General features: G+C 39.6%; 1 protein-coding gene across 2 annotated transcripts; it reads right to left on the reverse strand.

Moving 5' to 3' along the window:
- Nucleotides 1-396: 396 nt before the first annotated feature.
- USP38 (ubiquitin specific peptidase 38) lies at nucleotides 397-24,427 on the reverse strand (the record flags this gene model as incomplete). 2 transcript variants are annotated; one of them, XM_084245158.1, is made up of 10 exons in its annotated part: nucleotides 23,590-24,427; nucleotides 22,192-22,327; nucleotides 16,725-16,854; nucleotides 14,903-15,004; nucleotides 12,754-12,912; nucleotides 10,557-10,750; nucleotides 7,378-7,471; nucleotides 5,139-5,245; nucleotides 2,696-4,055; nucleotides 397-558 (listed from the first exon to the last, which is right to left on the reverse strand). In XM_084245158.1, the coding sequence occupies exons 1-10, from the start codon at nucleotides 24,269-24,271 to the stop codon at nucleotides 397-399; spliced, it is 3,126 nt and encodes a 1,041-aa protein (XP_084101284.1). In that variant the 5' UTR covers nucleotides 24,272-24,427. The 2 variants fall into 2 exon arrangements, with proteins under 2 accessions (XP_084101284.1, XP_084101285.1); XM_084245159.1 differs by lacking the exon at nucleotides 14,903-15,004.
- Nucleotides 24,428-26,055: the final 1,628 nt, after the last annotated feature.

Below are 26,055 nucleotides of genomic sequence, written 5' to 3' on the forward strand. Positions count from 1 at the left end.
GTTCCCTCACCTTTAAAATCAATTCTTTCATAAAGATGCTAAATGAATACCTTTTGTTTAATAAGATTGACGATTAGGGTCATTTAAATGCCTCTACTAAATTTAATGCAGCTTAATTAGGGACCAGGTATTTATTTTCCTCCGAAAATTTTTGGTCAAGCATGTCTAACCATAAAAGCAAATGGAATTTTAAGAGGTAGATTTTTTTCCCATGATGCATTTTGTTAACAAATGTATTGTCAAGAAAATAAAAACAAACACTGAGTGTGTTTTCTTAAAGGATAAGGGTCTAATGAAAAGAAAAATAGAAGATAGATCTGGTATTTGTTACAGTCTGACATTTTAACAGTCATAGGATTGGATGTTTTGCGTTCAGTGCATTTTGGACACTCAGGATCAGAATACGAGTCTACTGACTGTATTAAATCCTCCTCCACCCCCTCCACCAGTTGGTCCACAGCTTCCTGGTGGGTCATTGTCGTCAAATCCATTGGGCCGGAATGAGCAGGAGGCAGATGCAGCTTGTAGGGCCCGTGCTCTAGCGTTCAACTCTTGTTCCTAAAGTCAAAAAGAATTTTTATAAACAAACTCCTAAATACAATGGGTACATCCTATATACATCTTTAAAAATGCCTTTTATCCTTTTAAATAAACATCTTTCAAATCCCAGTGACTTTAAAAATATTGCCACTACGCCTTACCAAATCTTACTAAACTACAGTGCATAATCACAGATGGCACAAACAAGATAGAGAGCAAAACCCTGGTGTATCTACAGAATGACAGATCAGAAAGGTCATTTTGTTTTAATACCTCACTTTATAGAAGAAATTAATGCCCCACAATCCTAACATTTCCCTACAGAAAACTATAAATAAAAGTCATAGATTCATTAGGAATGGGCACACAAAGAAACAAAATCCTCACTGCTCTCGCCTCAGACTATTAAACTATTCCAACAGGCAGTGAGATGACCATTGTCTAGGAAACACCTCTTCATATCCGATACCTATCAGACTCCCCAAGGAGAGAAATAAAACTGAATGAATATATAAGGCAGAGTTCAAGAAGTTCTGCTCTGAAAAGATAGTGATGCGGGGGCTATGGCACGAGGGGCACACGGAGTCCTCTGCACCAGGCAGAGGACTTTTATCTCCTTTGATAAATATCTCACCAGTCGCTGACACATAAACAGTCTGCATATTTCAAAAAGTCAGAAGGCACTGGGTCCTGTTTTCTATATTTTATATTATATGCCATTTCTGATGCAACCTAATCCTTTCCCTCCTCCTCCACCTCTCCAAACTTCAAGAATTGCATGGTTAATGTCTAGTGTTTATTTGATTTCTGGCAAGGACACAGTGGAATATACTCTATTACCTTAATCACAAGCCTTCTGACTGGATGTTAAGATCTTTGGCATTGAATCAATTCTTTTTTTTTTTTTTTTAAAGATTTATGTACACAAGAGTTGGGGTACAGGCCAGAGGTGTGGGGGGGTGAGAGGATTCACCAGAGACAGAGTAGGGAACATAACAGGCAGGCTGACCAAAATACACTGCTGAGGGGAGCAGCAGGCGAGACAGGAGAGGGCTGCTATGCCATGTGAGTTGCTCCCTGGCCAACCAGGGGATCAAACTCCTGCTGCAGAGGCTGCAGACAACTTCATAGGTTGTGTCCCAACCCATTGTGCCACCAGGGAGGCCCGGCATTGAATCAATTCTAACAAGCATTCTAAGCCTTTAATTTTTTCTGAATATAGTTTTTGAGTTACTCTAGAATGTCCCTATTTCTTTAAAAATGTATCATGTTGAGTACTTTATAGTAAATTTGAAAACATTTAAGAAAACTTCCCTGTGAAAATCACTACAACAGTGGCCCATTTCTTTTACTGGTGTCGCCTAGTTTTGTGTCTTTCAAACATGAAATATTTAGGAACTTAACTTTTTTAAACACATAAAATTACCTGAATTACTCAATTAATATATCTACAATTTCATCTTTAATTTACTGTTGGTGATTTATGTGCACAGAAAGTTAGCAGGTTTCACAGAAAAATAATTCCACCAATATCTTTGTTAACTTTAAAGTAACAAAATCACTAACTTCTTGTACAAAAGCATATTTATAAGTAAATTCAGCTCATATGAAACCTTTATTCCATGGCTTTTATTTACTAATTATTCTATTAACTCTTTGGTCTTATTGCTCAGATCCTCAAATAATACACACATCCTTTCTTTACATATTCTATCTTTTAATGTCCTTTATCTTATCTACCAAAATGTCAGTAAATAGCCCTTAAAATATTTATACAAAGGCCCAAAAGGAAAGTTAGCATTGGTTCTCCCTGATGGGTAGGACTGCAGGGATGAGGGAAGATACTTTCATTGCATGAAACTTTCTATTTCTGTTTGGCATGATTTTATAATGCTCGCACCTTCTAAAATTAAAAACAATTAAGATCTGCTCCATCTGTAGACAAATGGCTCTTCATAATGAATTCACAACATCTGCCAATAAGATAATCATATAGGTAAGAAATTTCATATGAAACTCAGCTCGGATTTCAGAATTACTACTCTTACTACCTTTCAGTTACTGTGGAAAATGTACACGTGAGGCTGCTCACTTAACCGCCTGTTGCGTGTTTAAATATTTCCCACTAACGAAGCAGCTTTTGCCCCCAGCTTACCTGTAGATAGAGTTTGTTGTCCTTTGTTATCGCATCCATCAGTTCTTTCTGTAGAGGCGGGTCTCCATTTACCCAGAGTCCACTGGCTGAGTCATTACCACTTAAACTATTCGTGATATTCTGTCTTTTATACAAAAGCACATAAGCTGTATCCTTTGGAAACCTACTGGTAATTTTCTGGACTGACTGAAATGAAGTAAACGTCACTCTGCTGTCATTAAATAAAAACCATTCCTTTGACATGTCTTTATTTTCCAAATCCTGCTCTATGATTGCACTGGGGCTTTCTCTCCCTAGTGCATGGCTCTGGGAGGAAGCTAATGCCAGAGCTTCAGCCTGGTGGCACCTCTGGTACGAAGACTCTGTTCCTGTGATGTTCCTGGCATAAGAGTAGTAATGCCCACTTTCGGAGGAAACACCAGAGTGCACGACGACAGAACTGAGCAGATAGGGCACCAGTGCGGGGCAGCTCGCTTCTTCAGTCCCAGAGGGCTTTAATTTTTTTGCGAGGTTCTCACTCACATCAGTCAGGTCAACATCTACAGACCAACTTTCTGAAAACGAGGAGAAAGAAGTAGTTCTTTTAACTGGCAACTCCAAAACCAGTGGCAGTGACACGTTGTCTAAAATTTTTCTTCTCACATGATACTTCTGATCATATGAAAATCGCAGGAGAGTGAGAATAAGGTACTCAGGTTCTTCCGTGATTTGCATAGTTTTCTCAGCATTTTGCAGAGAGGCACAGTTTTCACAATAATACTGGTTATCACCAGTAAGAATTTCTGGAGCCAAAAAATAATTTAGCAAGTCAGTTACTGAAGGTGTGGTTTCACTTCCTGGTTTCTGAGGTACATCTTTATTAACAAGAATGCTGCTGGGTTCATCAGGGCCAGAGGTGTTCTCGGCACAGCAAAACTCATCAGAGGGGCTGCCTACCATTCTTTCTGTCACCGCTGAGTCACAGACGAAGGCGGCTGCTGGATCAGAACCTCCGAGGTCCTGCAGAGGCCGGGGCACGCTGGCTGGCCCAGAACCATCCTCGAGTGTACTGAGCGATGGCGCTGCACCTTGAAAAGACAGGTTTTCCACAGAAGAGGAAGGACAAAAGGCAAGTGAAAGATCCGTGAAGGCTTCCACTTTCTGTGAGGTACTCCTGCAGTTCAGACAACATATGTGAGTTCGTAGCTTCCCCCCAAACATTCTTTCTATTAAAGTCTTCTCAGCATCGCTTGTGCAAGTGGTCTCTGTCAGGACAGCCGTCTTACTGGTCATTTCTTGTAAAGAAGTTTCACTGCACCCCAGGCTTTCAGAAAGCTTGTGTGAGGACTGAACTTTCAAGATCTTTTCTTCTTCATGAAGCCTGTAGGAGAGTATATCATTATACAGTTACTTAAGTTTATCATTTTGGTGGCTTGTACAAATTATTCTTTATCAAATATAATGCTTAATTAAAAAAATGAAGTTTCTCCTCTTTCAATCAAGAGGAATAATGAACAGAGAACACAGATTAGGAGAGAAGTTAGGGGTTATTACTATCTTATTTTCTCATTACATTTTCGTCATCCCACTATTTTATAGCACTTATAGTTAATAATCTACATCTATAACCCATATCTTTGTCTGGCATCTGGTAGAAAGCCTGGCAAAAAGAAACGACTCAACACTCTCAGCTGAATGAAGGAAGGTTGCACATGCTTTGCCAGTTATTCACATAGCAGGAGGGATGCAAAGATGAGCAGATACAAGAATAGGTTTTATTGATTAGCTGGTAAGGAGACAATAAAATATACCAAACCAATTCAACTATGAACAGTTGTAAAGGAGCAGTTACTAAATTTGTATTTTTTGGACCTCTTAGCACTCTTTAACTGAGAGACCAAGAGCTTTCATTTGTGTGGTTATATCTATCGATATATACTGTATTCAAAAACGGAGAATAGTAGTAGTAATACCTTAATACATTTAAAAACAATAAAAAACCTGTTACATAATAATAAAAAAATACATTTTTTTGTGTGGAAAACATCTGTATTTTCTAAGATCCCAAAAATTTAGTGAGGAGAATGGCATTGTTTTAAATTTTGCAAGGACCTCAAGTATCTGGTTTAATAAAAGAGAAATGGATCCTCTAACCGCTCTGCAGTTCACCATTTTATTTTGGAAGCAGTATATCCTTCAAAGAAACCCTGCTTCAACTACTTATACACAGATAATTAGTTGGGAAAGGGAAGATCCCGGAAGTGTTTTGGGGATCTCTTGGGGTTGCTGTACATTTTGAGAACAACTAGTCTATCTAAAAGTAAGAAAACAAGAAACATGTAGTAAAAGCACGGCTTTAAAAAAGATTAGCACTTGAGATGTTTTTTAAAGGAAAAAACATTCTCTAAAAACGTCTGTAATAAAAGAACACAATTCAAATTATAATTTTAAAAATACTTTTTACCTGTCTAGCAGAAACCTGAGGTATTCAGAACAGTCTTGCTGTGATCTGGGGGTGAACCACGGAGGTCTGGAAGCCTCAAAGAATATCCGAGGTGCATATGCTTCCCTCTTGATATCAATAAAGAAAATACAAGGAAATGAGTCTCACACCATGACCTGCATTCTTCACAGTGTTTAATGAAGACTGCTTAAAATTAACATTGCATTTAACCTTTTAAAAAGCCTTAGTAAAAACTTCTCATTTTGTAGGTAAGAATTAAGACTGAGAAAAATTATTATGACTTATCCAAGGTCATGTAGCCAAATTAGTGACAGAGGGGGTTAAATCTGAACCCAGGTCTCTCTAACTCTTGATAGAATTAATGCTCCTGGCACTACCCCTCTGTGGCTGTGATGTGCTTGGGTCTACGATTTTTTGAAAAACCAAATCTGAAAAGATTATGTTAATGAATACATATTTTGGATAAAGAAATAAACAGTGTAGAGGGCCATGTGCACTGACAGTAGGTGCGAGCCTGCACACATGTGAATGCCCATTCACAATGCGAGCAGCCTGGCGAGTCCACTGGCAATTTATGGTTTTTCTTTAAATTAAAAGGCTGCTCTTGGGTTTGAAGCAATCTAGTTTCAAATGCTAGATTTTGCCACAACAAAAAAATAACTAAAAAGATGTCTAAAAGATAGGATTTTAATTTGAAAATTTAGAATTGTCCTGACATTTTGAGTATTTCTAATATGTAATACTGTCTTTAGTTAAGGAAAATTATATCCAAAGGGGAGCTAGCTATAGCTTTTTGAAGGGAACTTAGTGTCCTGGTTGAACATGAGCTCTAGAGTCACTGGTTCTCATCTCACTGTTGCCGCTTGTTTGCATGACGCTAAGAGCATGGAATGTAAGCTTGCCACTTTACTAGGAAACAGTGTTAGGGAGTTGGAAGGAAGACACTATTTTCCTTGCTCTTTTTTTTTTTTTTTTGAAGATTGATTGATTGATTGATTTATACAAGCACTGGGTATAGTCAGAAGTGTGGGAAGTGAGAGAATTCACCAGAGCCAGAGTGGGGAGCTGAACAGGCAGAAGGACTGAAGTACACAGCTTTGAAAGCCAGAGGGGAGCAGTGGGCGGCAGGAGAGTTCTGCGCGCCATGTGGGACCCTTGCCCTGCAGCCAGGGATCGAACCAGCGCTGCAGAGGCTGTGGGCAGCTTCGCAACCCAGCACTCAAGCACTGTGCCACCAGGGGAGGCCCTTTTTCCTTGCTCTTGAGAAGCAAAGTTTGTGACCTTATTTCCTCTAGACAAAGAATAAAGTGATAAACTTTGAGTACTTTACTACTCAAGAGTCATCACTATCATCTTAATTGTCAATCCTGTCTCAAGTCTTTCCATTTAAGAAGTCATACTAAAGACTTTAGTATCTCAGCTTGATACAGGAAGTTAAGACATTTCCATGAATTCAATTCCACCAATTTTCAATCTATCTACTCTTCTGGCTCCAACTAACCTGGTCCTTTTGACCTTTTTGAAACGAAATCAGAGTTAAAACCAGAAAATACTATTGAGTATTATTCATAAATGATAGATATTTTCACAGTAGTGCTCAAAACTTAAACTATAAGTTCCTACACATAGGGTCTCCAATTTAACCTAGATTTACCCTAGACTGCTCCCCTATCTTTCAACAGATTTCTGCTGAATGAATGAGCAGTCACTGTATAAATCTTTGTTGACATTAGGAAAAATTCATTTCATTGGATTAATTTGTGGATGTAAAAGATTACAAATTTTCAAGCTATAGAACTTAATGGACAAACAGAACTACAGATCTTTAGTTATAATGAAGGGTACATAGATAAGAAATGGGAGGAAAAAAGGTACCATAAAACTATTTTATTATTCACTGTTACATCAATTTAGTATCTGTAAACTATTAAAGATGCATTTAAAAAAACTTCTTTATGAAGAAGCGTATTTATTGAATAGAGTATCAGACTTTATATGTAATAATTAGAACAATGGGTAAACGTAATATTCATCTACACTAATGGAAGAGAAAGAAATTAAAACTTAGGGCATATTTCCATATCCAAATATTTTAGGCAGTATAGCCTTATCATTTTTTAGTGAATTTAGTGTTAGATGAGATATATTTCATCAGTTAAAAAGCTCACCAAGTTTGGAATATGAGTTTTAAAGAATATCATCTGTGAAGTTAATACATATATACTGTGTACACACTCACCTGTGTATGAGCCAAAAAAGCAAAAAGGTGCTGTAATTTTTTCATTAATGAATTGCACCCATTTAAATTTAAAGATAATACTTGTCTCCTGAAACTGAAAGAGAATAAAATATGATTTATGTTCGCATGTGTATCACACATGTATTTTTTAAATCTAAAAGGAAGTTAGTTCAATAATCGATTATCCTCAGAGTAAAACTTCACTTACCTGATGGCCCTTTACTTCGCCTGGTCACTGCCTACACAGTGCTGTGTAGTCAGAAGGAAGAATGACAGTAAATGAGCACTTACTCTGTGGCCTGGAAATGGCCTGTGTGCTGTCATATATTAGTCATATTTTTTGAAGTAGCAAATAGAAACAGATTAAGCTATTAATTGGTAACTTAAGTAAGCAATTTTAAAATTTATTCATATCTGCCTAAAGTTATAAAAAAATATGCTGTCATCAAAACATATTACACAGCTAGTGATTTAAAGAGTGTGATATTATATAGAAAGGGAAAAGGATAATAAACTATTAAAATTTTGGTATTTTGTTATCCCTATTGTTCCTATATTATATTTTGAATAGTTTATCTCTTTCCCTTTCTGTACAATACCACACATTTTAAATTGCTCTTACTGTGTTAGGAAAGATTTTATTCCATCACAAATGCCATATAGGAGTGAGCTAAATGTGAAATACAGAACTACTTATTAAAAAAAAAGGAGGCAAATTTGGAAGGGGAAAGCTTTCTAAAATCTAGACACTATAAATTAAAAATAGCAGATCTGACTACAATAAAAAGCAGATCTCACTAAAGGATTTTATGAAATATCACAAATGAGACACTTAACAAATTTCAATTGCATTCACTGGAAGGAAGCTTGTAACAAAGGATTATTATTCAGTATATATATAAATCATTATGAAAAAGAAAAAAGACCCAATAGAAAGGAAAGTCTAGAAAAGAAATTATTCAGAAAAGAAACACAAACAGACAAAGGAAAACAGAGGGGCAAGTCTGTACTGGTAAAGGGATAGGACCATAGATACAATCATGCAATAGCATGTGAGTTCAAAATACTACCGCATAAACCCAGTTCAGAGAATATCTTCTGTATCTGTCTGTGGACACAGACATTAATTCATCAACAGAAGTACGGTTAAATAAATTATGTAAACCCATTTATTTAGAATGATAGACCTATACTGCCCCAACATGAGATGATTTCCAACATAAATTATTAAAAGATAAAGAGCAAGTGACTAAAAGAGATTATGTAGGTCTATAAATAGTGAAAAAAAATGTATTTGGTTTTTGCAGTATATAAGATATATAACTTTACAAAAAAAGGTCTGGAATGATGTACAAAAAAAAACAATAAATTACAATAGAAATGGGGATTTCTGACTTAAAATTACCTAAAAATTATATTTAAGAGTTATTTTTACTAAAATATTTGTCTCATTTTCATTTTATATATTTTTAATTTTTTTTTAAATCACAAAGAATTCACAAAATATGATGTCTGTTTAAGAATCAAAACATGTCTGTCTAATCACTGCCCACTATACAGTAAGATGTGCTCTTTGAACTGCTGCTAACTGCTTTGGGTCTCTCCTTTTTCTGTCATCTGTGAAATGGGATGGCTGAACTAAATGACCTTTGGAGGTGACACATGGGATTCCTTTAGACTTATGCCTACTATCGCTTGTGTTTAAGGTTTGTATTTTCTTAAAGAAGAAATAAACAGTGCCTCCCCTGGTGGCGCAGGTGGTTGAGTGCCAAGCTGTGAAACTGTCCACAGCCTCTGCAGCACCGGTTTGATCCCGGCAGGCCCTCCTGGTGAGGGTCACACATGGCGTGGCAGACTTCTCCTATCTCGCCTGCTGCTCCCCTCAGCAGTGTATTTCGTCAGTCTGCCTGTTCTGTTCCCCGCTCTGTCTCTGGTGAATCCTCTCACCTTCCCACGCATCTGGCCTGTACCCCGGTTCTTGTATAAAATAAATAAATAAATCTTAAAAAAAAAGAAGAAACAAATCCCAAACATCACCCCCCCACCCAAGTAAACATTAAACCAAACCAAAAATACCTAAGTGTTGATAGCATATTCTGGGGTCAGAAAACAAAAACAAAAACAAAAAAGAAAATTAACTCTTCATCTTATATTTATGATTACTCTAGGTAGGCATAAAAACTTATGAAAGCTTGGAACTTAATTCATGAATACTTTTTAATTTGAAGAGAAAAATTCAACCATGCTTTCAGCATTTTGGAAAAATTTATCATTTTTAAATAAAAAATTATCATGAATTTTATCATTATCTTTACTTAGCAATCTCCAATTACAATTTACTTAGCAATCTCCAAATACAATCTCCAATTTTCTACCTGTTTGGCTGCAAAAGAGAATGGATCGTGAAGTAAATCTGTAGTGGGCAAAGCAACATGTCTGTTTATATTTGTTCAGTATCTATCAACTTGGGGTGGGAAGTAGAGCTTAAACTTTTTTTTTTAAAGATATATTTATTTATACAAGAATTGGGGTACAGGCCAGAGGTGTGGGAGGGTGAAAGAATTCACCAGAGACAGAGTGGGGAGCAGAACAGCATATGGGACTGAAAACACCCGCGACAGGAGAGGTCTGCTGCACCATGTGGGTATCTCCCTGGCCGGCTGGGAATCGAACCCATGCTTCAGAGACTGCGGACAGCTCTACAGCACTGTGCTCAAGCTGCTGCGCCAATGGGGAGGCCCGAGCTAAAACTTCTTTAACAGCAACAAATAAGTTATTGATCTGAGAAGTAGTGGAGTATCACAAGTAGTAAAGAGTAAATGTGACCCTCTCAAAAAAATATACATGTCAAAAAAACTCAGTCTTACAGAACAACAAATTAGTACTTGAAGTCACAAGTCCTTTGGAATGAGCTCAAACAATCCCTGTGTGATGTTAATGAGCGTTGAGAGTATTTCAAAAGATAATGGCATTCCAAATGCAATGTATAATATAACTGCAAAGTAGAATTTATATAAGTCAACAATGCAATAGTTCCTGAGCACTAAAAACAGTTTCATTTCTGAATAAGGCATGTATGAAAATAGTAACATTTTTGCCATTTACAAGGAATAACGTGAAGACAAGCCCACCATCTTACTTTTCACCAGTGTGCACCCATGTGTACAGTTTAAACTTACTCTGTGGCCATAAACAATGCTTGTATAACACTGTTCATATAACACGTATTTCCAAGGTTGATAAGACCAGTTTTCCCAGTTTCAGATTTTCCAGAAAGTCTAGACAAGCAAGATGCCAAAGAATTGGATTGAGAAGTCCAGGCACTTTGATTGAGAATCAATTTAATCTTCTCTTCACTGGGCTTAGGGAAATCCTATAGATCATGAAGAGAAAAAACAGTTTTAAAAATATAAACTATTTTCACTATATTAACGCCACAAGGAAGATTTTCCCACTGACATTTAAGCTTTGATTTCTCCTACTTAGTTCTGAAATCACTGACAGTATTTGGTCACTCATCAAAATTCAAAATTCCCTGCAAAAATAAACACACCCTAGACACAGAATTTATCAAGCTGAAGGACACTCAACATGCAGACATTCAACTATTTATATTTCACATTTGCTGGAAAATGTTTACAAAATAAAAACTTGGAAGTGAGAAACTATACTTCAATGCTACTCAAAGGCAACAGAATAAAGATGCAAATTGCGCACAACTGACTAAGCCAAACAAAAAAATCTCGTTTTCAAATTTTATAATAATAAAAAAAAAATCTGTTTATTCACTTCTACTATTTGCCCAGTTTTAACCCTTAGCTCAAAAGCTCAAAGTAATCAGGGGATGGAAAATGAAAGCATGTAACGTAGACGGTGGTTGCCAGTGGGTGGGGAGCCTGGGTGCACGGGTGTCAAAAGGTGCCAACTTCCAGGTATAAAATAAATAGTGGATGCAAGAAAAGCTGTGTTGCACAGCATGGCAAGTAGTTATAACAACATAGTGCAGCTCTGAAAGTTGCTAAGGGTAATTATTAAAAGTTCTCAACACAAGAGAAAAATCCTGTATATGTGGTAATAGCTATTAATAGCTATTAGCTATTGTACTGACCATTTCACAAAATATACAAATATTGAATCACTATGCTGCCACTTAAAACTAATATGCTGTCAATTATACCTCAATAAAAAAGTGAAAAGCATTGGAACACACTGGCCTCTGAATTTGAAAAAAAAAACTGAACCTCAAGCTCAATCATACAGGAAATTATTATAAGATACAGACTCTTCTAATCTGCTTTGCAACATGAGATAATTTAAAGTGTGAGTTATTTCAAGCACGAGCAGAACAATGGATAAGAAAAACTGGTAAAATCATGGAGGCTTTTTTGTATTGCTACTACCCTCTGACACTAAGCTCCTAAAAAACACATTCGGGAGGAACTTTAATTCCTGGATTTTTGTGCTGGTGGAAGAGAACTAATAGAATGTACTTGGGCAAACAGTGAGCCCTTTGCTCCTTCTGAGACTATTTCAGTTACTAGTACTTCAACATTATAAGCACTGAAGAACGACATTAAGAAAGCAACTGACGTTAACTAGAAATCCACGGGACAAAAGCTCCTCCACATCAGGGTGTTTCCTACTGAAGGTCAAAGGCTGCCCGGTGGGGTGGTTAACAGCTGAACAGGTGTATGTTCTGGGTTTCACCAAACTCAGGTTGAGGTAGCGAACTACACAGTAAAAGGAACACGTTTTGTGTTTGTTTCAGATAGATATAAAGGTAATGAGACATTTGTGTTGTATTTCAGACCCCAAATGGGTGCATAATTAATAGATATGATTTCTAATATCTTCTGATTAAGTCTGGCTGAGGCAAGCTGTCCTTGGTATAGCTACATGCTAATTATGTAATAAGCTTACTAAGAGGAAAGTGTGTTTACTGTGACCCTTTATTGAAGATAAACAGAATGTCTGCTTTTTTAGATCCACTAGGTAGACAAAGTTGGAAACAGGGTAAGGTAACAAATAATTCAAGTAGAGATTTTATGAAACTTGGACAATCATGAATAGTCCACAGCAAAAAAATGGAGTAAATGTAGGGAAGGAACCAAAGTCAAATATTTGATTAAACTGTCTTTCCTCAACTCTAAGATGTATTTTACCTATTTTAACACCTCTGCTATTGGGAAACACCACTGATAGATGTACTTAATTATTGTAGCATCTCTTTTGAATCAAGTTTCTCCAAATGTTATTACAAATATAAAGGTAAGTCTTATAAATTGATGGTGTCATGGAACTGAAGAAACAGGGTTATTAATTCAGATCACATCATGGTCTGCAGCTCTTCAAATACGGGTGCAACTATCACCATACCTTTATTGCTTCCAGAATAGGTTCGTAGAGATCTGGAAATCCAGAGTAATGATACATCATGCAGTGTATCAATTCTGTCAACTGCACTAAGAAGGCTGCACTGGATGGCAGGCCATCACATTTGCAGGCGTGAACCAAATTAACTACGTGAGGAACAACCTGAAGAGAAAAAAGGATAAACATTCCTCAATTTATACAAATTGGCAATAAATTCTCTAGACTACAGATAGTATGGAAACGTTACGTGACCAGAAAATACTTTTCTGTAAGCTCAGTACATAATCTTTTTCTACAAAAGTTTATAGCTAAACTTTCTAGAATATCAAGGTAAATTTAGTTTTCAAAGTTATATAAAATTGCAATTATATATAAACACCTCTATTCACCCTTATAAAATATACGCTAAGGTCCAAAACAGGAGCCTGCCATTCTTGAGCTGCAAAAAGTTAGGGCTGTTATATTTACCAGATTGTTTAATAGGAACAAACTTATAAATATACTTCATATACTAGGCTTGAGAGTGCCATCTAGTGTGGATTCTGGGTTTCTCACTTGAAAGAATGAGACATACTTGGCATTCAAGACTACTTGAAGTCTTTGAAATACCACTAGCTTAGGGTTGGAACTAAAATTACATCTCTTTCTTTTAGATAAGCTCAGAGATGATGTCTTATGTTAGTGTGGTTATCCTTACTAACAATCCCATCTCTTCTTCACAAAGAGAAATCTAAGCGTTTGTTATTTCTTTAAGGAACTGGAGTTTAACAAAAGGGAAATCTAATATACTCATTGATCATAAACATGTAGAAAGCTGTTAGTATTGATAACAGGCACAACAATTTCCTTTTATAATAAATAATAAAGTAATAATCATAATAAAAATTAGTCTAAAATGTCAATAGAGGTAATCACATATTTGAAAGGGTATTAATAAAACGAACTATTGTGGAGAAATGGCTCATTCCATCAATATAGTGCTATGCTTGTTCTGACTAATTATTACACTTTATCTTAGCCAAAAAACTGAGAAGCGGCTTCTGAAAACAGTAATAATTGATGTCTTTTCCTCTGGGAGATTCTTTGCTAGTATACCTGCTATATTCAGGGTGAGATCTGATCAATGATGATCAAGCTCACCAATTAGGACAATTAACTGCAGATATTACTCTGTAGGTGGTAACAAATAACGTAATCACTGGTGCGTAAGGTCTACTTACAACAAAGTCTACAAATTTTCCTTTAGTGGAAATGAGGTGCTGAGCAGCCCATGTGAGCAGATGGTTCTCTGAGGCTGGTTATATTTTTAGTTAAAGACCAACAGTGGGAACTCTGCAATTCTTCACAGTCTCCTCTGAAAACATCCATCTTTGTTGCACAGCACCAGAAAGCTTTTCTCTCAGCCCATTTCCTACACATTCTAGTGACTAGTTTTATAGAGATGTAGCAGGTCAGTACCTTAGTATTTTCACATTGTAGGTGAACTGACAATGAGTTGCCAGTTCTGTAAAACTGAGGGTCAGACCCTGGAGGAATAACCACATACAGCACTGCTTTCCTGTGATGAACGAGAGAGATAATTGGGCAAGTTCCCGAAATAACATTTGATACTTCTCATATGCAAAAACTAGCAATCAAATAACTGAAATCAAATGAAATCAAAACTAGAGATGCAGCTGGTTAAAAGTGGCAGGCTTCTGAACATGTTTTAAAGGTAGAGGAAGTCCCTAGAATGTGTAGGAAATGGGCTGAGAGTGAACAGCTCTCCGAGGCTATGTAACAAAGATCGATGTTTTCAAAATTCGGAAGGAGTTCATGGTTTCCCACCACTTTTCCTCCTCTACACTGTTTAAAGTGCCACAGACACCCATGAGTGACACTACACGTGAGATTTCTCATATAGAGCATTAACTTTAAACTGCTGGGAGTGGCTGCAAGTAGCGCAGTTTTAGTGAGACCCAAAACATTATGAAAAGATGTTCTGTAGAGGGAAATCCCATGTCCTCAATTTCCTAAGAAATCACAAAGCTGCATGAAAGTAGGTAGACTTAGGACTAATCTACAATCCGGTCACGATACACACGTGACTCAGTGTTACACTTACATTTTGAAACCAGGCTTTTCCGTGTGGAAAGCCAGTGTCAGAACTCACCAAGTGGAAAGCCTCTGGCGAATGCTGAAAACTAAGCAGCATGTGGGAAAGAACAGCAAGAGCACCAGGTCTCACAAGAGGGAACCAAAGTCGGTTAAAAACCTTCAAAATGAGACAAGACATCCATCTTTAGGTTTTGGAAGCAGTCATTAGCCCAATCAGTGGTTATTTCCAATTGTTTACATGAACACCCCCCTTCCTGGAACGTTCTATCATAACCAATGCTATTAAACTTTGGAAGAGGGAGAAAGTCGGGAAATAATATGACAGAGATAAAGGGAAACATAATGGCTTAACCAACTCTTAAAACCCCCAGATCAAATAAAAATCTGTCAAATCATGTTTCCAAGGTAATAGCTCCCTGTTCTAGTATTCATTCAGTTCATTCAACAAATAGCTATTAAGTACCTACTATTGCTCAGCACTGTTGAAGGCACTGAAGATACAACACTGGATCAAAAAAAAAAAAAAAAACTCTTGCTCTTTTAAGGGCTTACTGTCTAGGGGGTGGAAGGTAATAAAATTGTACGTGGAGATAAATGCTGTGGAGACACATAAAGCAGGATGTGGTGAAAAGAATATGCTGAGTGGCAAGGGATTTATTTTATATGTGGTATTTAAAAAAGCCTCAGGAAAAAGGTGACATCTGACTATTAGATATTTAAGGGAACGAGAGTGAGCCTGGCAGAATCCTGGGAGGAGAGCACTGTAGCTGGGCAAACTGCACTGCAAGGCCCTGAGGCTTCCACTCACTTGTGCTGAAGTTACTGCAAGGAGGACAGGCTAAGTAAAGCACAGGGGCTGAGGCGATAATAGTGGGAGGCGGCCTGAGAGAAGCAGCAGTGGGCCAGATCACTTAGGGTCAAGTATGACATCTGCAGGCGACCAAGGGCAAGACTTGGGAGGCTACAGCCATTAATGCAGCAAGGGATGGTGATGACTCAGGACCAGGGTGCTAGTGAGGTAGCTGTTAAAAGCTGGAGAGGTCTGGCATACTTGAAAGGTCGAGTCAACAGGATTCGCACTATATAGGCTGATAGAGAATGAAAACGGCAGGACAGCTTTAATGTTTCTGGCCTGGGCAAATGTAAGGATGGAGCAGTCATTTATTAAGATGGGGAAGGTCAAGTCTGGGAGGGAAAACTCAAGAGTGAGATTGTGGATTAGCTGAGTCAGAGATCCAAGTATAGACAGCTAAACAGGTGAATATGAGAGCCAGGGCAGAATAATAAACTCTAAATAAAACCTGGTAGCCATTAACTTAGAGACGTTACTTAATGCCATGGAACACGTAAGTATGTGAGTACCAGGTGAGAAGAAAATCAGTCAAAGATGAAGCCAACTACACTCTAATGTTAGAAAGATCTACTAGAGGAGGTCGAGATGCCAGTGAACCAAAACAGTGACCAGGAAAGTTAATGTCTTGGAACCAAAGTGAGGAAAGTGTTTCAGGAAGGAGTGACCAAATGTGTCAAATATCACTAACGAGTCAAGGACAGGAGGCCTGAGAACAAGCTGAGGGTTCAGCAACACTGGAAAGCACGAGGAAGTCCTGGCAGAATAGCGGTGGTAAAAGCTCACTTAGCTGGATTCAAGAGAAATGAAAGGAGTACATTCTCTTACTAGATATTTGAAAACAAAATTACTTACTTACACTTGAATGATATTTTAAATTTCTAAACCCTATTTAAAATTATTATTCAAAACAAAACCAAAACCAAGAACATATTCTATATTCAATGCTTTCAAGGGACAATCCAAAGAGGAAAAAAAGATTGATTAGATGCACTCATACATTCTAGTGAAACATACTCGCACTTACCAGTTCAATTTTCAGCAGAGTAACATCTATCAGAATAGTGAACTTCTGGACAGCTGCCAGGCCTTTCAGGAGTGCGATCACCCATGTGTCCACATGCTGAGCCAGTGGCCAGGACAGCCAGTCAATCATTCTAAAAATTTAAGGAAAATAAAACTGTATTAAAAATATTTTCAGGGTCATTTGGTTAGGAATAACAAGACTTGCAATAGATAGTACTCCCTTTGTGACTCAATATTACTAAGCTTGTTTGTGCAAAGCACTAAGGTCTAGAATTGTGTGTGAAAGGTATACTCCAGGACTTCCCAATCGTGTAAGCTGACATATGTCCCCTACACACATTTACTTCCCTTCTTGTTTTTTGCCATCTTCTCTACCAATGATGATGAAATCAGTAAAGTATCCCTGGCAGCTGTGCCCCATCTTCCAGCTGCCATCAGGCTGACTCATGACAGCCTATGGTCATTCCACAACTCTGGAGTGGGAGATGTACTTGCATGTCGCACAAGGCGCAGACACAGCACTGTTTATGACATGGGGAAACTGCAAACCACCTAATGTTCATCTATAAGGAGATGGCCAGGCATGGCATCGATACTACAGAATACTATTTCTATAAAGCTGCAAAGATTGACACAGATCTACATGACTCTATTCATGGAGATGACATATGGGCAGGTCTGAGATATCGCTGAATTAAAAAAGAAAAAAAAATCAGTAAGTCTTTTTAAAACTGCTTTTGTTTAAAGAAAATCATGTCAGTACTGATCGTATAATTCTGGAATTCAATATGCACACCCAAAAGAAGGTGGTCTAGAGGAGGTGGATATGCAAACATCTGATTGGCTTGTGGATTCTGCCCCATGGGGAATGGCACAGTCAGAGCAGAACCCGACTGGGCTCTCAGAACTCCGGGCCGAAAGCCAGAACCAGGGAGGCAGGCCAAAGGGGAGTGCTGGGAAAGAGCGAGAGTGGGCAAAAAAAAAATTTCCAGTTGACCACAGTTCTTGATTGTCTCTAATTGCCCAACCAGCTGTGTCTTCTATTTCCTCCATTTCTATCAATAGCTGCCCATCATACAGGTGTCTCCATTCTATGTTATCCCCTGACCACCCTGATAAAACGTCAAGCAGTTACACAAATAGAAGTCATTCATTCACTAAAAAAATTTGAGTATCTATTATATAACAGGCACTGTGTTAAGTGCTGAGAATATAGCAGCTATGGTTTCTGTCCTTGAATTGGTAAAGAAAAGTTAGGAAATTTGTCAATGGTTACACAATTAATAAACAGCAATACTGGCATTTGGCCTGAGGTCTGTGGGCAGACAGTACTTTTTTTTTTTTAAAGATTTATTCATTTATTTATACAAGAACCGGGGTACAGTCCAGATGCGTGGGAGGGTGAGAGGATTCACAGAGCGGGGAACAGAACAGGCAGACTGATGAAATACATTGCTGAGGGGAGCATCAGGTGTGACAGAAAAGGTCTGCTGTGCCATGTGGGACCCTCACCAGCTGGCTGAGATCGAACCGGCACTGCAGAGGCTGCCGACAGCTTCACAGCGCAGCGCTCAACCACCTACGCCACTAGGGGAGGCCCCAGAAAGTACTCGTTTTCCTACACTTTTATTCCAGTTCTGCTTCAATTTGATTGGACTTGCACATGCACATATTCTCTCAGGGTTGCGTACTATAGGATGAGCTATTTTTATGGCTTACTACAGGATCTTATCTACTATGCATTGGCTGCTGTTTGAATTTTATATTTACTTAGTCATGATATACCGATTTAATTTCTCACTATTTAAAGAACAGTTAGCTATAGTTGTAATTTATGTACTTTAAAGTCTTCATTAGACTGTGAGCTCAAAGAATAGTGACCTGGCTCTTTCTTTTTCTTAATCTTACAGGTCTCTGGATCCTTGGTACTTTATCAGCATAGTACTTGACACTTAGAAGCTCAAATTTGTTGAAATGAATGAAACCATGTTTTTTTATAGCTAAAAGATATACATCTTATAGACCTTAACATTAAAATTGGAAATATTATGAAAGGCCACAAAATATATTTAACATTAATTTACCGAAAAATAAACACATTTTCCCTCTTAGATGGCAGCTTGAGTGCTAGATCCAATGGGAGTTGAGGTTCAGATTTCTCTTTTAGAAAGAGCTTGTGTATCCCATTCCCTAGTGATGTATACCTGGCCTATTTCAAATCTTAGTGTTATTATCTGATTTTCATATGGTATTTGCATTTGTTTAGATGACAGAAAATGACAGTAAAGCATCGTAAGTGCTATATATGGGAATGTACGGAGTTTGGGGAAGTATAAGGTTGGAATATAATAAAGACAAACATCGTTATCCTTTGCAATTATATTTGCCATATAAAAATAATTACACCATGTAGATTATAGGTTAAAAAGGATCAAGTAGGATAAACTGGAAATGCAATACAAAAACTGGATTACGACTTCCCACGGAAATAGGTAATGGTTAATTTCCAAATACCTTTTCTAAATAAAAGAAATTCATAAGTTGAATACTGTGGTTATTCTGAAGCTGAAAAATTAAGACTAAGAGTGCTAAATCGCAAGAAATGGATTTTACCCTTGATTTATTGAGTAGTGAAAGTTACTGGAGTTTCTTGACCAGAAGGGGAAAATGAGTGGGTCAGGACAATTTAGAGAAGAGAGATAAGCCTACTGCCAAGGAGACCAATTACAAGACTGTTGCAGTCTTGATGGGCTGATGTCCTTGAGGTGGTGGGGACAGGAAGACTATCATTCTAAGAAATGCCTAAAGAAAGAACTGAGGGACTAGGAGTTACATTAATCAATGGGAATGAAAGAAAGAACGGAACTGAAAATTGCTTATAGGTTTTGATTACATATAGAGGATGACAAGAGTATCACTGGGGCTTAAATCAGGGAAAAAAACCAAAACCACAAGCTATGAAGACACATTCTGTTACTAACTACAGAATGACCTGACCCTCAGCAAGAAACTTGACGGTTCTAGGTTTGCTTCCTCATGGGTGACTACACAGGATGATAAATCTGTGGCCAGATCTATGTGTGAATACCAGATCCATTTCTTACCTGAGTGAACTTGGGTAAATTATTTAACCTCTCTCATTCTCCTCAACTATTAGTTTGGGGCCAATAACAATATCTATTGACACTGCAAGAACTTGCGGTAAGTATTAAATGATGTATGGCATGTAACTAAGGATAGCAGCTATTATTACGTAGGCAATAAAATGAAGGTGAAGGACGAATTGATTTCTAGTTTCACTTCAAGTTGAGAAATCTGTAATTCTCTGAATCTCCTCATTTTACTAAGAGGACACATAATTTATAAAATATTTATCTCAAAGAGCAAGAAGTTGTAGTGCTGTTGCAGGCACACTGGCAAAGGAATACTGTTGTTAAGCAGGACATATAAGGAGTTTCCTTATGACTAGATGGATGGAGTGTTTCTTAAAAATATGTGAGCGATGAGCTCTTTAATGACTTGGGAATCAACCACATAAAGATGAGAATTGATAAAGTGATAGGAACAAAGGGAAAAATAAAAAGAATAGATAATATGAAGAAAATCCTAACAGCATGGTGACACTGGACTTCTAGAATTTCAAAAAAACTATGAACAGAAAGAGATCAAGAAGAGAATAAAAATACAGACCACCAAATATGGCCTGGAGGATCAAGCAATGAGGGTTGAGGTCACAGAGCAGCAAGAATACTTATATTGTAGACTTTTCTCAAATCTATAAAACATTTTCACAAATCTATGGATGTTAAAGAGGGAATGAGCAATAAGAAATTGAAAGTACAAGTTACAGGTGAATTGGTTCAATGAAATTAAGAGCATAAGGAAGAAAAACGAAACACTGAAAAGCCTATAAATACCAAAGTAGAAAAGGGGAGAAGATGCAGAATATGAAAGTGTACAAAATTTGTGTTGAGACAGTGATTTTTGTATACACTTAGCTACTTTAGACCTTAACAAAAATACTTATGTTTATGACTATAATTTTATAACAGATGCACAGAAACTATTTTGTTCCAAATTCTCACATTTCTCTTTGAATATACTCCTTTCCTTCCTCTTTCCCACTCTACACTGAGGAGGAAATATTACAAAAGAAAAGCAGGCAGACATGAAACAAGAATAGGGAGACAGGAAAAGCTCAATTACAAAATAGCGTCATTGAAATAAACGCAATAGCTGGAATAATGCTTATTAATGGGCACCTTTGAAAAAAATTAATTGTAAGACAATACTGATGTGCTTCCCCTTAGATCTCCACAAAGCTTGTGCCCTCATTTCCTTCTTGTCTTTACTTCCTGGCCATCTTCTCAATGAGGCCATCCTCATCAATCTTATTAAAATTACAAACTGCGACCCATGCTCTAACCCTTTCCCACTTACTTTCCCCCCAGAACCATTCATTGTTACTTACCACACTAAATTGCTTACTTAATATATTTATCAAATCCAAAACAAAGTCAATTTTAAGATCCATAATAAGTTTATGTGCACTAGACAAGTACAGGCCTGCAGACTGAACCAGAACAGCAATGACTGTGCATTTTCATATTTTAACATCTCTAAAATCAGGATGCATCTTGGAATCAATGAAAAATGTTATTAGTTTACAGTCTGCCTCCCCAATTAAAGGAAAAACTTCTTGGTACTCATGGTAAGTGCTCAATAAATGTGATTTGAATAAATGAATGAATGATTAAGTAAAAGCATAAAAGCTGAGAAGAGTAAAATATATTAGGACCACATATAGAAATGTAAGGAGAAAAACATAAATGTTATCAGAAAAGTCTAACTACTCCCAAAGGAATGACAATCAGAGTGACAGCAGACTTCACATCAACAAAGATGCCAGAAGACAATGCAGTATCATTTGCAAAATGCTAAAAAAAAAAAAAAAAAAAAAGACTATGAATCAGAATTCTCTATCTTTCCAAATCACCACTTTACGTATAAGGTGTGAAAAACACATTTCAAATAAACAAAGGCTGAGAGAGCATTACCAAGATATAAAAGAGAAAGTAAAAAAAGAGAAAGTAAAAGTATGTACTTAGCTTGGGGGGAAAAAAAGGAATCTAAAGGAAAGAAATAGGTTGCAGGAAATAAGAATGAGCAAAGAAACTAGTACAATATATTGATAATCCAACTGAATCCTGACTGTACAATAAGTGCATATTTATGTGTGTGTGTTTAGAATTTAAAAAGTGGAACTGAAAATAGATTTGTGAATTACTGGCATGACTGTCAAAACCATTGTAAGGGAGACCACTCATTCCAACTAGTGTGAAGAATATACTTATATATTTGATTCCATGATTTCAGTTTTAAACATTTCTTTAAGTTTTCCATTACTGAAAAAAATATCTCCTCCTCCCAAATCTACAATTACCCTCTGCAGTGTCGTGAAAACATACCTGCAGAGAGCCTGGGTCATACTTGCATCCTTTACATTTGGGTCCGTAGTAAGGCTCCTGATGAGGACTGTGATCATCTGAAGAGGAATGTGCTGCACGAGGCTTGCCAATGCTACAGAAGGTTCAAATGATGCATCTATTTTTTTTTTTTTAATCAAAAAGAAAAAGGAATATGGCAAGAAGGTTCAAGTGAATATTTAGAAAGGCCAATTTACCTAAATGCAGCAAAAGTGTTAATCAGGAAGTATTTGTTATGCTCCACCTCATGGACAGACGTTAACATTCCATGTTAAATTACAGAAAAGAGTAGTTAAGAGAGAGCAGCAGTGATGTCTCATTCTGTAAACAGAACTACTGCAATAGAAACATCATTCCTTATTTACTTAAGTTACTTTCTTGCATTCTTTAATATTAAGTTACTCTGCGAAAAGATTCATTTGTAAAGCTATAGTTAGAAAAGAAATGCAAGGTATCATTTAAATTAAAATTAGAGCCTAAAGTAACTTAAAACTATTAGTTACAGTAGTCATTACATTGCTCTCAGAAAGATTTATAAAATCTCTTAAAAAAGTAGAAATTAAGGTGAGTTTTGTGGAAGACTTTGGTTAAACTATACAAAAATTAAGCATAAAAACAAAAGAAAGCAAATCTAAGGTAAACACCTTTGCTGCTAGAGTTCTGGGGAAACCTAACAGCTCTGGCAAAGATGATACAGTAAAATTACAACTAAAAAATAAACCAACTCAGATTCTACAAATATATACTAGTTAGTGAATCTTTCATATGTCTGTTTAATTCATCAGAATGCATGGAACTTGTTAAAACTCTACTTTTATCTCTTGTTCTAAAGATAAAAGGAGGACCCCTCTTTCACAAGTTCAGTTTTGAACAACAGCCAGGGAGAATGACTGTACCCATTAGAGAGAGCATGTGTTTGCAGTTTGTGTTGTTTCACAACTTAGAGCTGGAAAATCCAAGTCTACATTCAAAACACTCGTTACAACAGGATGATAGGGTTACAGTACAATAATAGCATGGTAAACATTATTATGCCACCATTAGTCACTAATGAATAGAAGCTTTATATAGCAGCCCTCATCCTCAAAGCATTCCATAACCTGCGCAGAGGCTGAGTAATGAAGCAACTTGTTTAGAGTCAAAGGTCTTAGGTCAAGACGTTCTCTACCTTTCAAATAGGGACACCTGTCTATTTTTTTTTTTAATACAAAGTGACAGATTGAATAAGGGCAGTAGATGGGAATAAAATTTTGGACGAGGGTATTAGGATTCGCTCTCTATTAATTAAGAACACTTTCAGGACAGGCAAGCAAACATGGAGTGTGTGTAGGAGATGCTCGATTTCTAAGAGCAGTTTTCTTGGAACATAACGACTCTTACCTGTGGAAGAAATGCTTGCGAACACTTCTTGCAGGGAAGGTAGCAGCGTGGAGGGCTCGCCCTTCCAGATGTTCTGCAGCAAGTTACTCACTTTTGTCACCTGAGAGACGTATTCCCGCAGCTCTTTCTCCTGGGTGGACATGCACTGGAAGTGGCCGATCGTTCGAACCAGCTGCTGACAGAAGGTGACGGACAATTTCCCCTTGGGGATGCACTGCACGAAGTCGGTCAGTAGGTCGCTCAGTCGGGCACACAGCTGCGGCTCTGGCCTCTCACACACCATCCGCAGCACTTCTACCTGCAGCAGGCTGAAGAGGTCCAGCACCGATGGGCAGCTCATGATCAGCTTCAGGCCGTTGTGGATGTAGTCCAGGATGGCTACGTCCTTCCTGTCCAGCGAGTGGTAGCCCTGCTGCAGGAGGCCCAGCACGAACGTCTTGTTGAAGAAGGCCTCGAACTCGGGCCGGTGGTACCGCGCGTACGCCTCCAGCACTTGGTGCCCCACCTGCCGCTGGAAGGGATCCTGGCCCTCCAGGATGAGCCGGGTGGTCAGGTCAAACATGGCCTCGCACTGGGCCTCGTCCAGCCAGTGCTCCGCCGACTCCACCACTCTGCGCACGATCACGCGCTTCAGGGGCAGCGGGTGCGTGGAACTCACCAGCCCCTCCAGGATCTTGTCCATGGTCGCCACGCTGCAAGGCCAGGGCCGGGGGGCAAGGAACGGGCAGCGACAGCCCCGAGGTGGGCCAGGGGAGCCCCGAGGGGGGCCAGGGGAGCCCCGAGGTGGGGCAGGGGAGCCCCGGGGCGGAGATGAAGCTGGAGCGCAGCAGCAGGACCGACCACCTCAGCAGCCACATTTATCGGCCAGGGGGGCCCATCCAAGCCCGGGCAGGAGCTGGCAAGCCTGGGGCAGTCGGGCCCCGCACGCTCGCGCCGGCCTAGGGAGCCGCAGGCCCGCGCCCGGCCGCCCGCCCGCGCCCGCGCGCCTTCCCAGCGTCAGCCAGAGGGGCCAGCGGGGCCCCCCGGGCGGCGGCGGCTCAGGGCCCGGGGCTGCGAGGCCGAGGGCGGAGGAGCAGCGCCGCGGCGGCCGCGGGCAGGTGTGGGCGGCCGGGCTCCGGCCGGTCGCGCGAGGAAACCAGCCCCGGGCTGAGTCAGGAGCCGCTGTCACCGAAGGGGCCGGAGCAGCCGGGGCGGGGCGAGCGCGAGGAGCACCCTTGACCCGGATCCAGAAGTGCCGGCGAGCCGGAAGTGAGGCGCAGAGACTCCTCGGGGAAGGCCCGCCCCCTCGCCGCGGCCCATTCCTTTGCTCCCGCCCCCTCCCGCTGCTCCGCCCCCAGCGCGCAGGCTCCCTCCCAGGAGCCCACGGGCCTCCTCCCGGCCCGCCCCTGCGCCGCTGCGCACGCGCGGCCGCCCGCGGTCCCGGCGCGGCGGTGCTTGCGTCACTTGGGGTCGACTGTGAGTCACAGGCGCCCTCTGGGCGGGGCGGCCGCTCCGGGGTGCCGGCCGCACCAGTGCGCCCACGAGGGGCCGGGAAGGCGCCCTTTATGTAAAATCCTGGGGCTTAGGAAATGTTGGGGCCGCACACTAGTGCGGAGGAAGCGAAGAGCGCCAGGGGGGTCGAGAAACGGCCGGCCGGGCTCGGTCTTTGTTTCGGGGTCCCGGACGCGGGGCCTTTGACCCGCCTTGGGGGCTTTAAAGCGAGCCCCCCCCGCCCCGGGCGGCCCCCTTGGCGCCGAGCAGCCTCGGGAGAGGCGTGTTTCTTTCTCCGAGTCGCCAGCGAGTCTTTTCAGTGAACTTCTGTGGCGCACGGAAAGTTTGTAAACTGCCCCCCAGATGCAGGAGAGTGAGGCGCAGCGCCGGTGAGGAGGAGTGACCGGCCCGCGTCTCGAGGAGGAGGACCTGGAGCGTCCCGGAAAGCCCGAGGAGGACGTCCCGGCCGGACTGCTTGATGCCGACGCCGCGGCCAGGAGGGGCGGGTGCAGGCGTCTCGCTCGCACTTTTGCACGTTAAAGCCCCCAAATTGACCAGAATTGAGGCCAGAAGCAGAGGTGTTTACTTTGGAAAACGTCTCCATGATAGCCCTGTTCAGGCTGGGCTAATAGTTGTGAAATCAGACAGGCAGGGGCTGTCATTCAAACTTGAAAGAAATGCTTCTTTTAAAATGTCCAATAGAAACATGAACAACATTGTAAGTTGTTAATTTTTCTAGTTTTTAAAATTTTTATTCATAAATCTGTTCACCAAGTGATCACACCAGTATAGTTACCGTATCAGTTTGGGAAATCTTAGTAACTGTTCAGATGAGAGCAAACAGGAAGCTGAGTGAGTTTGTAGGAAGAAAATGAGATAAAATGGAAGGGAGGTGATTGATGGAGCGAAAAGATGATCACGCTCGAGCACAGGAATAGCTTTGAAACGTCTTTCCCCCGAAATAGACGGGGTAAAACTAGACAGAAAAGTTTGACT

The sequence above is a fragment of the Talpa europaea genome, assembly GCF_964194135.1.
Source record: "Talpa europaea genome assembly, chromosome: 10".
Taxonomy (NCBI): domain Eukaryota; kingdom Metazoa; phylum Chordata; class Mammalia; order Eulipotyphla; family Talpidae; genus Talpa; species Talpa europaea.